This window comes from Protomyctophum parallelum (genome assembly GCF_964188405.1).
Source record: "Protomyctophum parallelum genome assembly, chromosome: 4".
Classification (NCBI taxonomy): Eukaryota; Metazoa; Chordata; class Actinopteri; order Myctophiformes; family Myctophidae; genus Protomyctophum; species Protomyctophum parallelum.
Window position 1 is genome coordinate 30379798 of NC_139700.1, and position 16137 is coordinate 30395934.

Genomic DNA, 16137 nt, shown 5'->3' on the forward strand with positions numbered 1-16137 from the left:
GCCAATAGAAAAATCTGTGCCATATACAACACACTATGGGCTCCATCTTGCGGCAGGGGCCCTTTTTCCTTAATTTGGGGATTTTGTATTGTGTGAGAGGTGTGGCCCCGTAAAATGTGTTATCTTGTAAGTCCCTAAAACACCTCCATTATCCCTTACATTATGCATAGGTGTGGTTTGGGCGTTACAATGATTAAACCAATCACTGTGCCATTGCCTTTAAGAGATCCATTATCCATTTAACATTATGCCCAGTGATTTACACTATGGCCCAGAGCGACACACGTTGCTGCCTTGAAATATAGCTTATTGTCTCCACCAGGCCGAAGGCATGTGGGGAGAGTATGTTTTGCACTCCGTCCGTCCGTTTGTGTGTCCGTGTGTGTGTCCGTCCGTGTGTGTGTCCGTGAACAGCTAATCTCGGCCACCGTTAACCCGGTCGATGCCATATTTTGCACACACACTCCCTGGATGCCAACGATGAACCTCTGCCCCAAACTTTCCAGAACGGCCTGTTATAGCGCCACCAGGAGGCCGCTTTGTGCAAAACAAGTTTTTGCACAGTACACCTACAGATTTTGTCCAAACATCACGCAAATTGGTACACAGTCTCTCTAGAGCCATTCAACCAAACCGGTCTTTCAGATTTCTCAGACTCCATCCTGATTGGTTAATATTGGCTTCCAAAGTTCACAGGAGTGCTCAGTTTCAAACAAAATGCTGCAAATCATGAACACATCGCGTGATTTCCGTCAAATTGTGCACCCACATTCCCACTAGGCCCAGGACAAAATGCCACATGAACAATTTCAACTCAGCCTCAAGGTGGCGCTATAACTGGCCGAAAAGTGTTTTTACCTCTAACTGCACGGATCTGTGGATAACCTGGTGGAGACCTGTGCCCAGAAGGGCACTTTTTCTAGTTTATATTTGATACAGCGGCTGGGTTGTTTTGTGTCCTGTAGCTCCAACACAGCCTCACTCGAGCAAATCTAATAGCATCTTTGACTAGACAATTAAACACAATAAGCACAAGGAATTGACACTGCTGATTATAGTAAAATTCCAATCACGAGTGTGATTCTTGAGGGGTGCTAGCCCCTCCTATATACAGTTTTTTGTCCTTAACTCGTGTCACATTAAATGCCAATGACAATGAAAGGAGAATTTACGTCAAATGTGGACGAGCAGGCCCAGGCCGTAGCGTAACGGTCTGGGCACCGGACTGGTAATCCAGTCGCAGTGTGCCGCGGGTTCGACTCCCGGACCCGACACGGCCTTTACTGCATGTCATCCCCCCATCTCTCTCCCGTTTCCTGTCAGCCTACTGTCTGTCCCTTCAAAAATCAATAAAAGGCGTAAGCCGCAAAAAAAATATCTTTAAAAAAAAAAAAAATGTGGACGAGCAAATCGGCTTTTCTAAACGCAGTGCAACTGTTTTAATTCAGCTCGGTGCTTCACCATGATCATGTAAGAACAGAACAGAATTTATGTTATATATAAATATATATGTGTGAAAAGATGAACTTTTTAAACATTGTATCACAATAAGAATATAACATCAAGTTGATAAATGAATTCATGAAGTATATACATGTTTTATTGGATGACACAGGTGTGATTTTTATATTGCATATTTGGATTTGAATTCTAATGATTCTTGGTAGAGTCCAGCCGATTACATCATGTGTCCAAATTCAATCCGAACCCCACTGACTAGCCTAGTGACAGTGTACAGTGAGATTAGCTCCAGACAGACTCTTATAGACAGTTACCACTTTCAAAAGCCATGCTGTAAAAATAAATGTAATATAGCGCATTGTCCCGAATATAAGATGACTCTGATTATAAGACAACCCCCATTTTTCAAGACTCATTTGTGGAAGAAAAAAAACATTGAATGTCAAATAGTCTAAAACGTAGTATTGTATTCAGGCCAATGGGGGTAAAATTTCCTTCATTCTTTGCATGGATACGTGAGTTTCAATTTATCTTGATTAATGTTATGTTATGTGGGTAACCTTGTATTTATTTATTTTGCCTCTTGCATTGTACAGCTGTACAGGCAGGACTGCGAGACGTTTGGCACGGTGGTGAAGATGTTGGCAGACAAGGAGCCGGCTTTGGAGCAGATGCTGACGGCCCCGCTGAAAGAGAACCTTCTGGAGATAAAGCAGCGATGTCTAGATGACCTCAGTCACTTCATCAAGGAGCTGGACCAGGCTATGGAGCTTGACCAGGCCATACAGCCGTCTGAGGTCATCTCTGTATAAAGCAGAGACTGGACCAGGCCACACAACCTTCTGAGATCATCTCTGTGTTAAGCAGAGACTGGACCAGGCCACACATCTGGGGATAAAAGCTTGGCTTACAATACCATCTTGCTGAAAAAGATCTGTTCTCCTTCTCTTCGGTGAGTAACACCGTTGGGTGATGGAAACTGATGAGTGGTATCGTTCTGTAATCACTGAACAGTGGCACCAAACACACTGCGCTGGCTAGTCAGAACCCACACACTGTCAGAGGCAGAGAGAGCGAAAGAGCTCTTTGCCTCTGTGGTGCTGAACTACACATGCAATAGGATATTAATTACAATGGGGTGAGATTGTTGCAGACATTACTTAGGTAATGCCAGCTAGCCTACTACAGCTAGCGTTAGCCATTCATCTCCTCCTCTCTCGTTTATAATAACAAAACTGTCACTGTTTCCGAGGGTGAGTGAGACTGATTGTATCCCAGATGTCCAAACATGGGAAACATCCAAACAATGACATACCGTATTTATAGTCACCGTCATACTGTAGTTATTGTGCTTGGTGTTAACGGCTCTTTAGGATTTCACTCCTTTTCCAATATCTTGTACCGGTATAAGGAATTCTCTTGTAACAACAGACGTTTCAAGATAGTATTTCTGCGCTCACCACTATCCTTCAATATTGTCTTATTCCATTACGCTTGATTGAGTTTAAGATTCAATGATATTACAGGGTTTTGGGAGGAGAATTACAATAGTTACTGTATTAAATAAACTCAAACATTTCAACAGCTCAAATGTAAAGCTGTAATCTACATTTTTGACAGTGGCATGATATTGTGGGTGTTGTTTTATTAGTTTTTAATCATTATAAACCCACAGAATCAATTTGAAAGATTCAACAGTTATCACAGAATTCCAAAAAGATGGTTAATCTCATGTAGTCATATGATCAGAGATGGTTTGAGAATTGTGGTGGTACAAAGAAGTCCAGCGCAGTATCTGCATAATTATATGCATCTTATAAGCACCAGTAATACTGTCTAACACAGGGATTTTGAATGTTTTATTTTTATTTTGAATGTTTTATAATGTCTATTTTATATATAAATTGCATTGGTTTTCTTTTTGTCTGTTTAAATGTTCTTACATGTTGTTGAGTGAAATTCCTTTAGAAAGAAACAAACGGCACATCATTATATATTTTTTTATTACAATTATCAATCTGAGCCTTATATTCCAGTTTGTACATTTATACAGATTACAATGATTAGTTTACAATAAAACATGAGCTATAAATAAGCCCACTCAACCAGGTGCTGTAATAATGCTTAATTTATTCTCCATCGTACGAATGGCGTCGCAAACCTAAAACAGATCTATAAGCTCACAACCAGGCGCAGATGTGCTGTGAATTTGTAGATTGGCTGTTGTCAGTCTGCGACACAGCAGTATGACGGTAGTATAAATGGGGCTTAATGCATACACTGTTCCTTTTCTGTTAGGACTGCAGAAACCTTTAACCAAGAAACAAATAAAAAAGCCCTGGTCAAACTATAATATATCATTTAATATTTAGCACCCTGGTGAAATTAAAGGTTATGTAAACAACTGCCAACAGTTTCATGTCCATGGCATTCCTCGGGAGGGGTATAAAAATAACCATTTGTTTTTAACTCTACAATATATACAGTAATATCTGCAAATGTTAAATAACTATCTAAATTATGCTTCATAAATAGGTTTTACTCTGAATTATGGTATTTGCTACTACAGTACATTGGTATTTTGTAACATTAGAGAAGCACATGATGCAGAATCAGACAATGGGTTGTTAACCACCACTATTTTAGTATTTCCAATTAAGTGTCCATGACATCATGAACATTTTGAAATACTAGAATATCTAAAAACACATATTACCCACATAAAAAGCCCAGGAAAGTATTTCTTATCATTAAAATAAGATCCGGTTGCAAAAGGGGTGAAGTGTCCCTTTAAGCCCCTATATACTTTATATATAGCTACTTCGGAAAACTTTGAACATTTTTGAAAACATTTCTACAATGTTCAAAAAACAATTAGAATTGTTTGTCTATAATGACGCACCCAAAATATGGAGGCCAGGGTTTATGTGGTTAAATTGAGTGCTGTGTTGGCATGTACAGTACTTCCAACTGGCAGGAGTTGATGCATTTATTAGCAAGCAGGGTGTTTTGGTAATACAAACAGTGGCTTCTGGAACCGGAGAAGCTGTCCCAAAGCATTATACAAAACGGATTTAAGCTTAATTCATACTCGCGTGCCGAAAATAACCGAGCTAGCAAGCTTGACGACCAGTTCTTTCCGGTAAGTGTCACCATCGTACGACAGAGTATAAATTATAAGGCTTTTAAAGAGGGATGGAGAGTCTTATGAAATGATGCAGTTCTTCCCCTTGTGACCTTTCTTCTTTTTGGATTTAGTCCGTGGGCCGCCGCCATAGGCAGAGGGGATTCCTGCCAAGGGGCTGGGCAGGTCATCTGTGTAGTAGTGTCTATGGGACCTGGGCTGGGGGATGGGCTGACCCAGGAAGAAGCCTTCCTCCTCTGAGTCAGAGGAGGAGGAGGAACAGGTGGAGCACCAGTCATCGTCGTCGCACAGCTCAAGAAACCTGTCCATGGCCGGGCCCTGGAGGCCGTAGCCTGCGGCTGTGCGGGAGTTGGGGTGTCCATGGGGGGGCGGTTGGCCGTAGAAGGCCTGCTGCTGCTGCTGCGGTCCCTTGGCACCAGGGGCGTGGCCGTGGCCTCTGTGCTCCTCCCTGTGGTACATGCGGGCCGCCCTATCTTTGGGCACGAGGTGAAGAGCATTATCTGAGCGAGACTTGCGGCTGCTGCGGCGCTTCCGGTGGTGATGCTGGCGTCCAGAGTGAACGTCCTGCTCTTGGTCTTCGAAGTTATACACCCTCCGCCGAGTCCGTTCGCTCATCGGGGGCTGGCGCACCAGCAGATCGCCGTAACCACCACCACCACCACTGTTGTCCACCACGTCGTCGGAGAACTTGACCTGCTGTGGCCTGGACTGCGAACGGGTCCTCCTCAGTGATGGGAGATGAGGGGGTTTGGATCTCTCCTCGGGGAGAGGAACCTCCTCTTCCTCTGGGACATTCTCCTCCACCTCCTCTTCCTGCTCAGATATGAGGCTCTTCAGGGAGCTGGCACTTCTGTGTAGCATGGAAGAGTTGAGGGTTCCCATGTTGCTGGTCTTATCACAGTCCTCTGTCTCCAGCTCCTGGAGGTTTTGCAGGGAGTACATGAACGGCCCATCTTTACTGTCCCCATCGACCGAGGCCCCTGAGAAAGTAATGACAGTGACAATGAGGTACAGTTTGCACAATGACTTCTATGGAATCTATATCATAGGTCTGCTGTAGATCTGTAATTGAAATAAGTACGTGTCTGGAGCTTTATTGTCAGACCATTTTCATATACCACTTTCTTTCTTTTTTACTATTGAAATCACTTTAGTCTGATGTCATTGTTTGCTAATACCCACCAGTGATATTGGAGAGAGCCAGGGAATCCATGGAATCTCGGACGCTCTGATCCGTTTTCCTGAGCTCGCCTGCGATGCACTCCAGGGAGTCGCTGTACCACTGCTGCCCCTCTCCCTGGAAGCCCACTCCCGCCCCGTGCTCCAGCTCCAACTCCTGGATCTTTCTGCTGCTGGCAGGCCCTGGGTGGCTGCCGTAAGCCGAGTCCCCAAGCCCGTCCTGAGACTGAGCCCAGTACATGTCCGCCTGGTACTTCTTACTGGCCAGACTCTGGCTGCCCTTCCCTCCCCCTCCTCCACTCCCACTACCCCCAGCCTTGGTAGAATCCTGTTTCGTCTTGACGTCCGTCTCGGATATCCAGAGGTCGGCGGGCCGGGTGTCGTCGGCCTGTTGGAAGACGCCGTGCTCGCCGAACTTGAGCAGAAGCTGGGTCATGTAGTCATCGTGCTCGGCCCACTCCTCCTCCCGGTCCTCGGGGGCCTCCGTCTCCTCGGCGCGGCCCCTCCAGAAGCGCTCGTCGGACAGGCCCATGTGGGCCAGTTTGTTGGTCAGAGTGTCGTCGGCGTTCCCGCTGAAGCCGAGGGACTTGTAGTTGACGGAGGGCGAGAAGAGGAGCGACTGGCGGCACTGGTCGGCCGAGCGGCTGCTCTTGCCCATGCGCACGCTGCGGCGGGACTCGCGGGAGCGTGCCGACTGGAAGGCAGAGTCGGAGGAGTCGGAGGCCTGGACGTCCTCTCCCAGGCTGCAGGTCTTGGAGCAGTAGATGCGGCCCTGGCGTGGCAGGAAGGGACAGCCCAGCAGGGAGCTCTTGCACTGGGCACAGCTGAAGCAGCTCTCTGTGGCGTGCCAGTGGAGGCCGTCATAGGTCATCTGGGCATGGTCCACACCTGGAGCAAAACAACATTAGGGTGTTAAATACATATTCTTAATGAACGTTTCTAGTAAACAACCATTTGTCCATTTCTACACTCGTAGAATTAAATTAGGACGGATGATACTACAGTGTAGATTAGGAGGGACCCAGTGATCAAACTTATATGAAATGGCAGGTCCTTCTTCTTAGTTTTTTCACGCATTCTTCTGGCACTGGCGCCACTTTTTCCCGTAGAGGGCTGGGATGGATTGTGAGAGCCACTGGTCTTACCTATGTGTTCTCCACAGGCCTCGCAGTACTCTGCGTAGAGCGACTCGAAGCAGCCGCAGCAGTACGGCCTGCCGTCCTTCATGATGTAACGCTGGCCGCCCAGGATGGTCTCGCATTCGAAACAGGCAAAGTGCTTCATGTGCCAGTGACGGCCTTCGGCCTCCGTGCACTCGTCAGCAAAGATTATCTGCAAATGATCACACACACACACACACACACATACCCGTTCAGATGCTTTCATCTATCTTTTATTATGGTCGTGCAATGACTTATCAGGGAGTAACATTCAACAGGAAGACTAATAATTAAATGCGTGCGTGCGTGCGTTAAATATATTTTAAAACATCTTCCCATGGACCACCTGTGATTATGTCACAGACCACTAAGAGTCCCATGCAATACAGTAGATGTTGCCAGGTCTCACCTCATCGCAGGCAGAGCAGCGTGGTTTGAGGAGCTCGGCGTGGTGTCTTCCACAGTGGATCTTCCCTTCCTGGAAGAAGTAAATCAGATCCACCAGGAGCTCACTGCAGGTGGAGCAGGCAAAGCATGCTGGGTGCCAGCAGAGCCTGGTGCCGGCCCGGGACGCAAACACCGCCATTTCTCCCCCGTTGATGTTCTCACCGCACTGCAATATGAAAAAGTGTAAGATGGCGCAGAATTATGAGAATGTGGCACACACAATACTAGCAGCAAAAAACACACCATGATGAAAGTAGAATGCCAGTCAGCTATGACTGCTGAGACTCAGTCCTATATCCTTATTTGTGATCAGACCCATACAACCTGTCGTACCTATTTTGGGCATGTGAAAATCGTTCAAAGAAAATTCTGAAATCTTTTGAATTGAAGTTGAAGTTTCCAATATCGTGATGCATAGTGAATTTGTAGACTGCCTACTGTATGTTCACCATCGATACCATTGTAGGACAGGATCATGTATAAATCAGGGCTTATGTTATTAAAGCTGTCCATTTGTATAGACTAGAGAGGAACAAAAACAGCTGGACAAGACGAATGGAGGGGTAGCAGAGAGCTGCAGATGTGCAGCTATGTTTTGAGAAGGTTCACTCCTGGGCACGCTGACTGATGTAATTCATAATATTAAACGGAAACAGAGACACTGTCCCAAGCCACTGCACAACAGTAATAGAGAGAGAGAGAGAGAGGCCCGCATGCATTGGTGGCAAATCTGTTTTATTTGCATGGCTGATACTGGGCTCTGTAAGCAGAGTAGATATTTTACATACTGTGGTTATATAGAACACGACTAAATCCCAGCGTCAGTGTGCAGATTTAGTCAGGAGCACTCAGTGTGTGTGTGTGTGTGTGTGTGTGTGTGTGTGTGTGTGTGTGTTTATTTTGTAAGTGTATATACACACACGCACGCACACACACACACTCTATTACAATAATAATGTATTTAACTAGATGGGTGTTTGTTTTGAGTAATATGGGTGTCTGCTGCTTAGAGACCCATAGTAGGAACCTTTGTGTGTGTGTGTGTGTGTGTGTGTGTGTGTGTGTGTGTGTGTGTGTGTGTGTGTGTGTGTGTGTGTGGGTACTTTCTTTCCTTCTTTTTGAGGGGCCCAGCTTTGTGCGGTAATTGTACCCCATAGCGATGATTTGATTGGCTGAGCAAAGTACGTATTGAGGATAAAAAGTGAGGATGGAAAAGTGAGGACGCAAATTGTGATGGGCTGGAATGTGATGATGTATGAGGACAAGAGCACCCTCACTTCACATGGTTGTGATTTATTTATTTTTAATTATTACTTTGACTTTGACTCAATCAAGTACAGGGGTTGAGTACTTTATTCACCACTGGTACTACTCAGGTGTCTAAATTAAGCCTAATACTCCTATTAGGCATTTTGCCGTTCTGTGTCGCTTGTGATTTTTTTAGTAAAGAGCGGGCGGGTCTTACATGCTCGCAGACACTGTGGAGAAGATTGCGGGGCAGAAGTTTGAGCGTTCCCCTCCCCAGGGCCTCCTTCTTCCTCTGAACACTGAACATGTGCAGCTCTTTCTTCTCCTCCTCGCTGAGGGACTGGCAGTAACGCACCTACAGTAAGGAGAAGTACAGAAGGGTTAGTCACCAAAAGGACATTTTAATTCACGCACCAATAAATGAGAGCTTCTTGTGTTTTAAAAAGGGGCCTCACACTGACACAGTCTTTTATGGCCGTTGTCCATTGAGATGACATTTTGGTTGGAATATCCCTTTGACTTTTACCCTAATGCAAATATCAGGCAGTGGATCTAATAGCCATGACTGTCGCTCATCAAAAGAGGCTATAAAGTGAGTTAAGTATGGGAGAGGGCAGAGTGCATACCAGAACGTTTTGGAACAAAGGTAACACGTTGACCCCCGTGTGGCCTTCCTACCCCCTGCCTCCACACCCCCGCCCACAGCCTCTAGATTGAGAACCTAATTTTTTACAACGGCCCTTTTTTTGCGGCCTGATGTCTCCCAAAACCCTTAACAAGGAGGAAAGCAGACGTTTACACAAATAAGGCCCTGTGTTTGGAGTGAAATCAAGGGGACGGGCATACAAAGGACGCTGAGGCATGCGGTGGTCGCTACCACTGCGGTGGTGGTGGGCATCACATAAAGACCCTTTCAACCTGCGTCCCTCTCTCCCGCGGAGCCGTCCCCATAAAAAACCCACCACTATGACAGGAATCCTGCTGGTGGGCGCCCCCCCCTTCCCCCCCTCCCGGCAAACATCATAAAATCATCAAGTCAAAAGTCACATTGTGCCCCCGCGCTACAAGGCTGCAAGATTGCCGAACAAAAAATCCCCCGGGGTGTGACGTCAACGTGAATGCCAAGTGCCTCACAGAGTGCGATGGGTGGCGGCGGGCGAAATGTACGGCAAGGTTGTTAACAACTCTGTGGGCTTTAGCAGGCAGAGGACGGACACAGCTACTCAAACAACATGAAGGAGGGAACAGCAGCAGGGGTCGTGGTGGGAAAATGGGCGCTGACTGCTGGGATGCTTTGTTCTAACGCTGGCTTTAATTAGAGGGCCTGCTGGGGGGGAATTTTATGATACTCAGACATTGCATTATGCACACAAACATGAATATAATTACGCAGGGACACGTGTGTGCGCACACGGCCATGCACTTATAATCATGAATGCATGGATTGGACACACATTTATGTTTAGATAATGTGCATGTGAACGCAGGATACGTACCTCATTATCATGCGGCGGCAGTTGATAAAGAAGCTGTTTGATTCTGTACTTCTCTCCTGGACTGTTGACGTAGGGAACCTTGTCCTCAGGCAGACAGGAGAAATATAACTGGACCTGGAGGAAGCACAAGATGAAGGAGGAAAGGAAATCATTAGGCATTGGTGGTGCATTGAGATCTAAATGGGCCATAAGCTTTAAAGTTGAGTCTGGGTGTGTTTCTTAAGCCTGTCAACAAAATCCATATTACACGAACTGGAGTTTTAGTGATGCTTTTGTTTTTACTTAAACTGAACGTTGTATACTATAGTATGTTTCTATAGTACTATAGTATGTTTCATGACCTCTTAGGGTCTACAGGTCTATAGGGTCTACAGTCAAAACAGTTGTTATGGGCCCTAGGCCCATTTATCGCCTATACAAGGCCATTAAACTTCAACTGTTTTGTTTTGAGAAACAAGGTTTGCTTGTGGTAACAGCAGCGATGCTATTATTCTTATGATAGGCAACAATCCAACCAGGATTTGTGAACCTGTCTTTTCCCAGGAGAGAAGGGTGATGAGACACGTTCTGGATCAGCTCTGTCCACAACGTATGTGAGAACTAGATCGACTACGACTAGTGGAATCACATTTTTCTTCTCTTTGAGCTTTTAAACCCCCAATGAGCTTTGCTTCACGGTGAAATTATTACTACCAGAAATCCCCAGAAAGTCCCCCGTATATAGGCTACTGTGGTATATACGGTACCGTGTGATTTTTATTTTTTAATTAAATCTAGATTGATCCATCCAAAATGAGTATGTGAATACTATTTTATTATAGGTCCAATGGGCTACATGTGGGACAGTGGAGAAGGTGTCTTGAAGTATCTCTGTGGCACTTTGACCCTAAGCGAGGGCTCACGAGGGCTCACTTTATGAGGGAGGGGGTCATTATGGTGGGCTGGATGAAGAGGCGGGATGTGCTTCTTCTGTATATGGGAAGATTTCCTGCTGTGTGTGTGTGTGTGTGTGTGTGTGTGTGTGTGTGTGTGTGTGTGTGTGTGTGTGTGTGTGTGTGTGTGTGTGTGTGTGTGTGTGTGTGTGTGTGTGTGTGTGTGTGTGTGTGTGTGTGTGTGTGTGTGTGTGTGTGTGTGTGTGTGAAGGGGGGGGGGGGGGGGGTGCGGGGGTCTCCTCAATTTACCCTGACAATCAAACTAACTTTTGTCACCACCGTAAATTATGCACATTTCCATGTTGCTATTGCCCCCTCATGCAGCCTCCCTCCTGGGTTGCTGTCTGGGGAAACGGTCAGCTCTCACCCACAGCCCTGTGTGTTTTTCCACTGTAATGATCACCCCATCATGCATAGTCCATTCAGGGCAACGGCTGCAGTAAAGTCACTACAGTTTACCCACACCTTCCCACACAAAAGGGCACTACGTATTTGGGGACTTTAGGGCTCTCTGTTGCTGGGTACCCCCTTCTTGTTGTACCCATCAGCCACTCATTGCTTCCATGTGTGTTGTTGGACCGTGGTAAAGAGGGAAGAGGAGAGGAGGAAAGAGAGTCCGGGATAGAGAGATAAGGAGTGAAAATTGAAGGGCAGAATGAGAGAGAGAGAGAAGAATACTAAAGAGGGAAAAAGTGATGCATGCCAAATATGTCCTTGCGAGGTGCAGACCCAGGAGAAACAACATGAAAACAAAAAGTTCCAGATGCCGTTTTTATTGGACTCGTGTTTCAGTCGGGGCCTTCGTCAGGGTCTCAAGGGTTGTTAAGATCCTGACGAAGGAGTAAAAATGTTGCCAACCCTTCCTTTTCGTTTTCAGATAAAAGGGGGTAGGGGTTGCGTGAGAGGGCATGTTAACCATGTCGTTCCTCTCTTCGCCATGTCATAATAGGCGAAGGTTTGGCTAAAATAGGTGACAATTCGGAGAAAGCAGGTGATCATTAAGGAAAAATATCTAGTCTTCAAGCTCACAGAGCTCACAACGCATCGTCATTGCGTTGTAATGCTTGTAGGTTGACTATTTTTGTCGCTATTTGTCACACTTGTGGTTAAAAAGTCCTATACTGCCCGCAACAGCAGGCTCCATCCACTGAGGTCTCATCTGGCATCTGGCAGATTTCTGATAATCACAAACAGACTTCACCACACCACAGTGTGTAAATAAAAGATACACACATCCTGCCTTTAAGTGGCTGTTGGAGAAAGCCCGACAAATCTGCCCTCTGACAAAAAAACCTTTTTTTCTTTCTTTCTTTTTCTTTTTAAGATCAAGACTTTTACGAAGTACGCTGGCCAGTGGGCCACCTCTTCCATACCTTCCACTATACAGAGGCTTGTAGTTGGGATGTTATTCATGAATGTGCTACATAGCCTTTATCTGGGCCAGGGAAGTGGGGAGTTAGAATCAGGTCATGGCTGTTTTTATCCTCAATCAGGAGTAGTATATACACCACCATAGCTTCACTGTAGCTCCTCCAATTAATTGCAGCAATATGTAGTTTGTTTAACTATTTGTAAAAGCACAGAAAAACTAAAGAACAGACACCAAACAAACAGTCTAATACAGTGGTTCTCAATCTCATTCTCAACCCTTTGTGGATCACTTGTTATGCAGTCAGCTGGGTGGGAATTTTCAGATCATTTCTATCGATTGTGTTCCACCTTGGATCAATATACCGTAATGTAACATAGTATACGTTTTAAGTTCTTATATATTGGTATCACTTTTTAATATTAATTTAAAAACATACAACTGAGCTGACCTGCACAACATTATCTAGCTGCTACACAAAGAGGTGTCACAGTTTGCCTGGAAAACACCTAGATCAAGTGTTTCTAAACTTTTGTAACTTTTTTAAAACACTTTTCTTTGTACTTTTCTGAAAATTATTTTTAAACATTTGTTGTAGGAAAGGTTTCGAAAAACTGGTTATTTACCCATCGTAACCCATTAAAAAAAAACTGGCCCGCGACTCCAAATGGGGTCATGCCTATGTGTGGGGAAACACTGAACACTGACCTAGATCATAGAACCGCGTCACGTGTGGTCTGACTCACCTGTTCAGGTCTGAGTCCAGGTGGGACCCAGGCATACTCCTCCAGGGCGCAGCCCGAGTCATCATCGGAGGTGGAGCTGCGCTGGAAACCGAAGGTCAGCTTGTTGACTTTCTCCATCGCCGCGTCGCGCTGGCGCGCCCCACCTTGGTAACCTGCTGCCGCCACGGTCACACCGTCCAGGCTCATCAGACGCTCCTTTTACTGGATGGAGGGGAAGGACGAGGAGAGAGAGAGAGGAAGGGAGACACAGGGAGGAAAAGACAATGAACAAAATGCATCATCGCGAGGAAGGGCAGATAGGAATGGGAAGGCAGGGCGAGAATGAATGGACAGAGACCTGAGGAGCCGAGGAGGCATAGTTAGCAGCATACAGGGAGGAGGGGAAAAAAGAGCTAACGAATGATTACACAAGACTAATCTCCCGCACGGTGCTATCGTCACGCTGTCTCATGCATTTCTACTGGCTGCCTTCCCATCACCACCAGCTGAATCACACCACCAGCTCTGCCCACATATTTCATGTGGGCAGAGCCCCTCCTGTGCACCCGTCCCGTTACGGTATCTGAGCAAGCCTTTCTGGGGTCCCCAGTGACCACTCTCCCATTTAAAGACACTCATAATGGGAACTGTAACCCTTTCCCTGCCACTGTGGCGAGATGTCACCCATCTGTCCCCTTCAAGTGGCTTTAGCTGAGGGTTTTTTAAGGGCCATTAGGAAATTCCAGAAGCTTCTCGAGGTGAAGTCTGGACTTGTTTTAGTGACAAATAACAAGCAGCTTACCACTCATGATTATACAGTAAATGCAGAAACGCACAGATTTATGTGCAACGTCTCGCGCTATGATGGAATAGACGCCACATTCTTTCCGCATGCTGTAATTTGGTTTCCCTCTCGACACGCGAGAGAGTCAACGCCAGACATTGGCCAGTCATCGCTTCAAGGTTTCACCTTTTCTGCACCGCACATGTCCGGGTGAGCAATCATTTTTTATTCCACTGAGGTGCTACGCAGGGGTCTCCCTGGAGGGCCTCGGAACACGTGGGAAATGATGACGGCTTGATCATCGGAGCCGGAGCTCTGTGTAAACACGGGCCAGGCCACAGGGAAAACATACACCCTGTGGATAAGACAGCCATATGGGGAATGTCCACAAGCCTGCTCCCTCCCTTCATCTCCCCTCTCTTCTCTTTCTTTCCCTTGGAGCTGTTTGTTTTCCAACCTGTCGCAGCCGAATGTCTGATCATCCTTTCATCTTCTGGACAGATAGACCAATGCCAAACAGGTGAAGGAGGGAGGGAGGGAGGCTATGGATTGAGGCACGAACGGAACGGGTGGAAGGATGGGGTCGACTCACACTCTGCTGGACACTGACAGCAGAATGGGGGGATGAAAATGTGGCAGAGAGAGATCAAAGACCGGCGGGTCTGGCACAGTGCTGACCTACGTTAGATGGGGCCCACACACCAACAGCATGTTTTTGTGCAACATTCACACACTTGACAAAGATTACAGGGAGCAATTAGGCTGTGTTTAATGAAAAGGCAATGTGACATGCCTGTCACATCATCAGATCACCGTCCAAGAGCTAGGACACATACAGTAGGTTTGGGCATATACCATGTCATTTTAAGTATGTGTAAACCTCGTCTGCAACGTGGCGTCACTGGCTTGGGCAAGAAAAAGGGAGCCCTTTGGATGTGTTCAGGGCCTGTGTAATCTAAAATAAACTTCTGTCCCTGAGGGACAGTCATCCAAAACACTCCTGACTGTGTCTTCTAAGCTTCTTCATTCAAATAGGTGGCAAGTGTTTGGTTAAAAAAGTCACGATGAATGCGTGTCCAGTTGTGGTCATCTCTCATGGACCAGGGGCTCTGACTGAGATCAAATGGGAGCCCAGCTAGTGACCAGAAGCCTGGCCTTTTCACCCTACCCCCACCCACCCCCCAATGGCCAGTGAGGGCGCACAGGGCTGTGGGGAGACAGCTGAGAAAACCCACCACACTTGATTGCAGCCTTTGAAGAACGCAGGACAGTAGAGGCTCCTGAAAAGCTGCGCTATCCCCTGGAATGTAATACATGCACGGCTCCCATGCTCGCATAGAGGGAATGTGTTCATTTACACCAAAGGACACATGGACGCGCATAATGCATGCAAGCACACACTATTGTGTGAACGACACGTTACTGTGGTGATACATTTAAAGATGTATAGCTAAAACCATGCATTCCCATTCATTCTCAATGAATTGATTGGGCTGATCTACAAGCTCACAAAGTGTTGTATCGCACTGCAATGTGTTGTGAGTCTATTTTCGTCAAAAGTCTGCCTATTTCCGCAGAATGTTTGCCTATTATGACATGCCCGGAATAGGTACACAGTCCACTACGGTTCAATACGTATACTAAAGAGTACACACACACACAAACACCCTGGCCAAGGCCAGTGACCGGGGGGTGTCAGCTGTACGTTTCAGACCCCTGTTTCTCATTAAGCGACTACTCTTTCAGAGATACTGTAGTATAGCACGCAGCATGCCAGAGTAGCCCCCCCTGTGGAATGATTAACTACCAAGCACCACACACAACAACATGGCATGGCAGGCCAGACACCAGCTATTCATACCTACTCATATCCCTCAAGGACAAGGCAGGCTGCACGCCCGCCCGGCACCATATCTCATGACAACTGGTGTCCTCTCAAGCACAGCCTGCCAACTCTCTCTCTCTCGTTGAGTTCCTCGGGACACCAGCGTGATGGATAGCGGCGGAGGCAACTCTCTGGGGCCGCTCAGTGACTCATGAATGCGTTGTTGCCCACAAAGCGTTAAGTCAGGCGCGTTGGCTTATGACACCTCCCATTAAAAGGCCTGTGATGCCCGAGACAAAGGCACCTTTGTGTGTGAATCAACTAAGGGCTTGTTCCATCAGGAGCCTGTTTATCTCTCTCTCTCTG

At 46.5% G+C, this 16137-nt stretch overlaps 2 protein-coding genes across 3 annotated transcripts in view; one reads left to right on the forward strand and one right to left on the reverse strand.

The window, feature by feature from the left end:
• LOC310857147 (uncharacterized protein) overlaps window positions 1–3327 on the forward strand; it is a gene marked incomplete at its 5' end in the record, with an annotated part of 45135 nt that extends 41808 nt beyond the window's left edge. Inside the window, one exon of the mRNA XM_083762758.1 lies at window positions 2058–3327. Within this exon, the coding sequence (XP_083618884.1) occupies window positions 2058–2273 (216 nt within the window). The 3' untranslated portion in view covers window positions 2274–3327. The remainder of the gene's footprint in view (window positions 1–2057) is intronic.
• Window positions 3328–3485: 158 nt separating this feature from the next.
• The window catches only part of prickle1a (prickle homolog 1a), a 30460-nt gene continuing 17808 nt past the window's right edge, over window positions 3486–16137 (reverse strand). For both annotated transcript variants that reach the window (XM_083764007.1, XM_083764008.1), the window contains exons 2-8: window positions 13184–13384; window positions 10137–10250; window positions 8858–8995; window positions 7355–7558; window positions 6931–7117; window positions 5789–6673; window positions 3486–5586 (exon numbers count right to left, since the gene is read on the reverse strand). In XM_083764007.1, coding sequence (XP_083620133.1) covers window positions 4667–5586; window positions 5789–6673; window positions 6931–7117; window positions 7355–7558; window positions 8858–8995; window positions 10137–10250; window positions 13184–13369 — 2634 coding nt within the window. In that variant the 5' untranslated portion in view covers window positions 13370–13384 and the 3' untranslated portion in view covers window positions 3486–4666. The remainder of the gene's footprint in view (window positions 5587–5788; window positions 6674–6930; window positions 7118–7354; window positions 7559–8857; window positions 8996–10136; window positions 10251–13183; window positions 13385–16137) is intronic.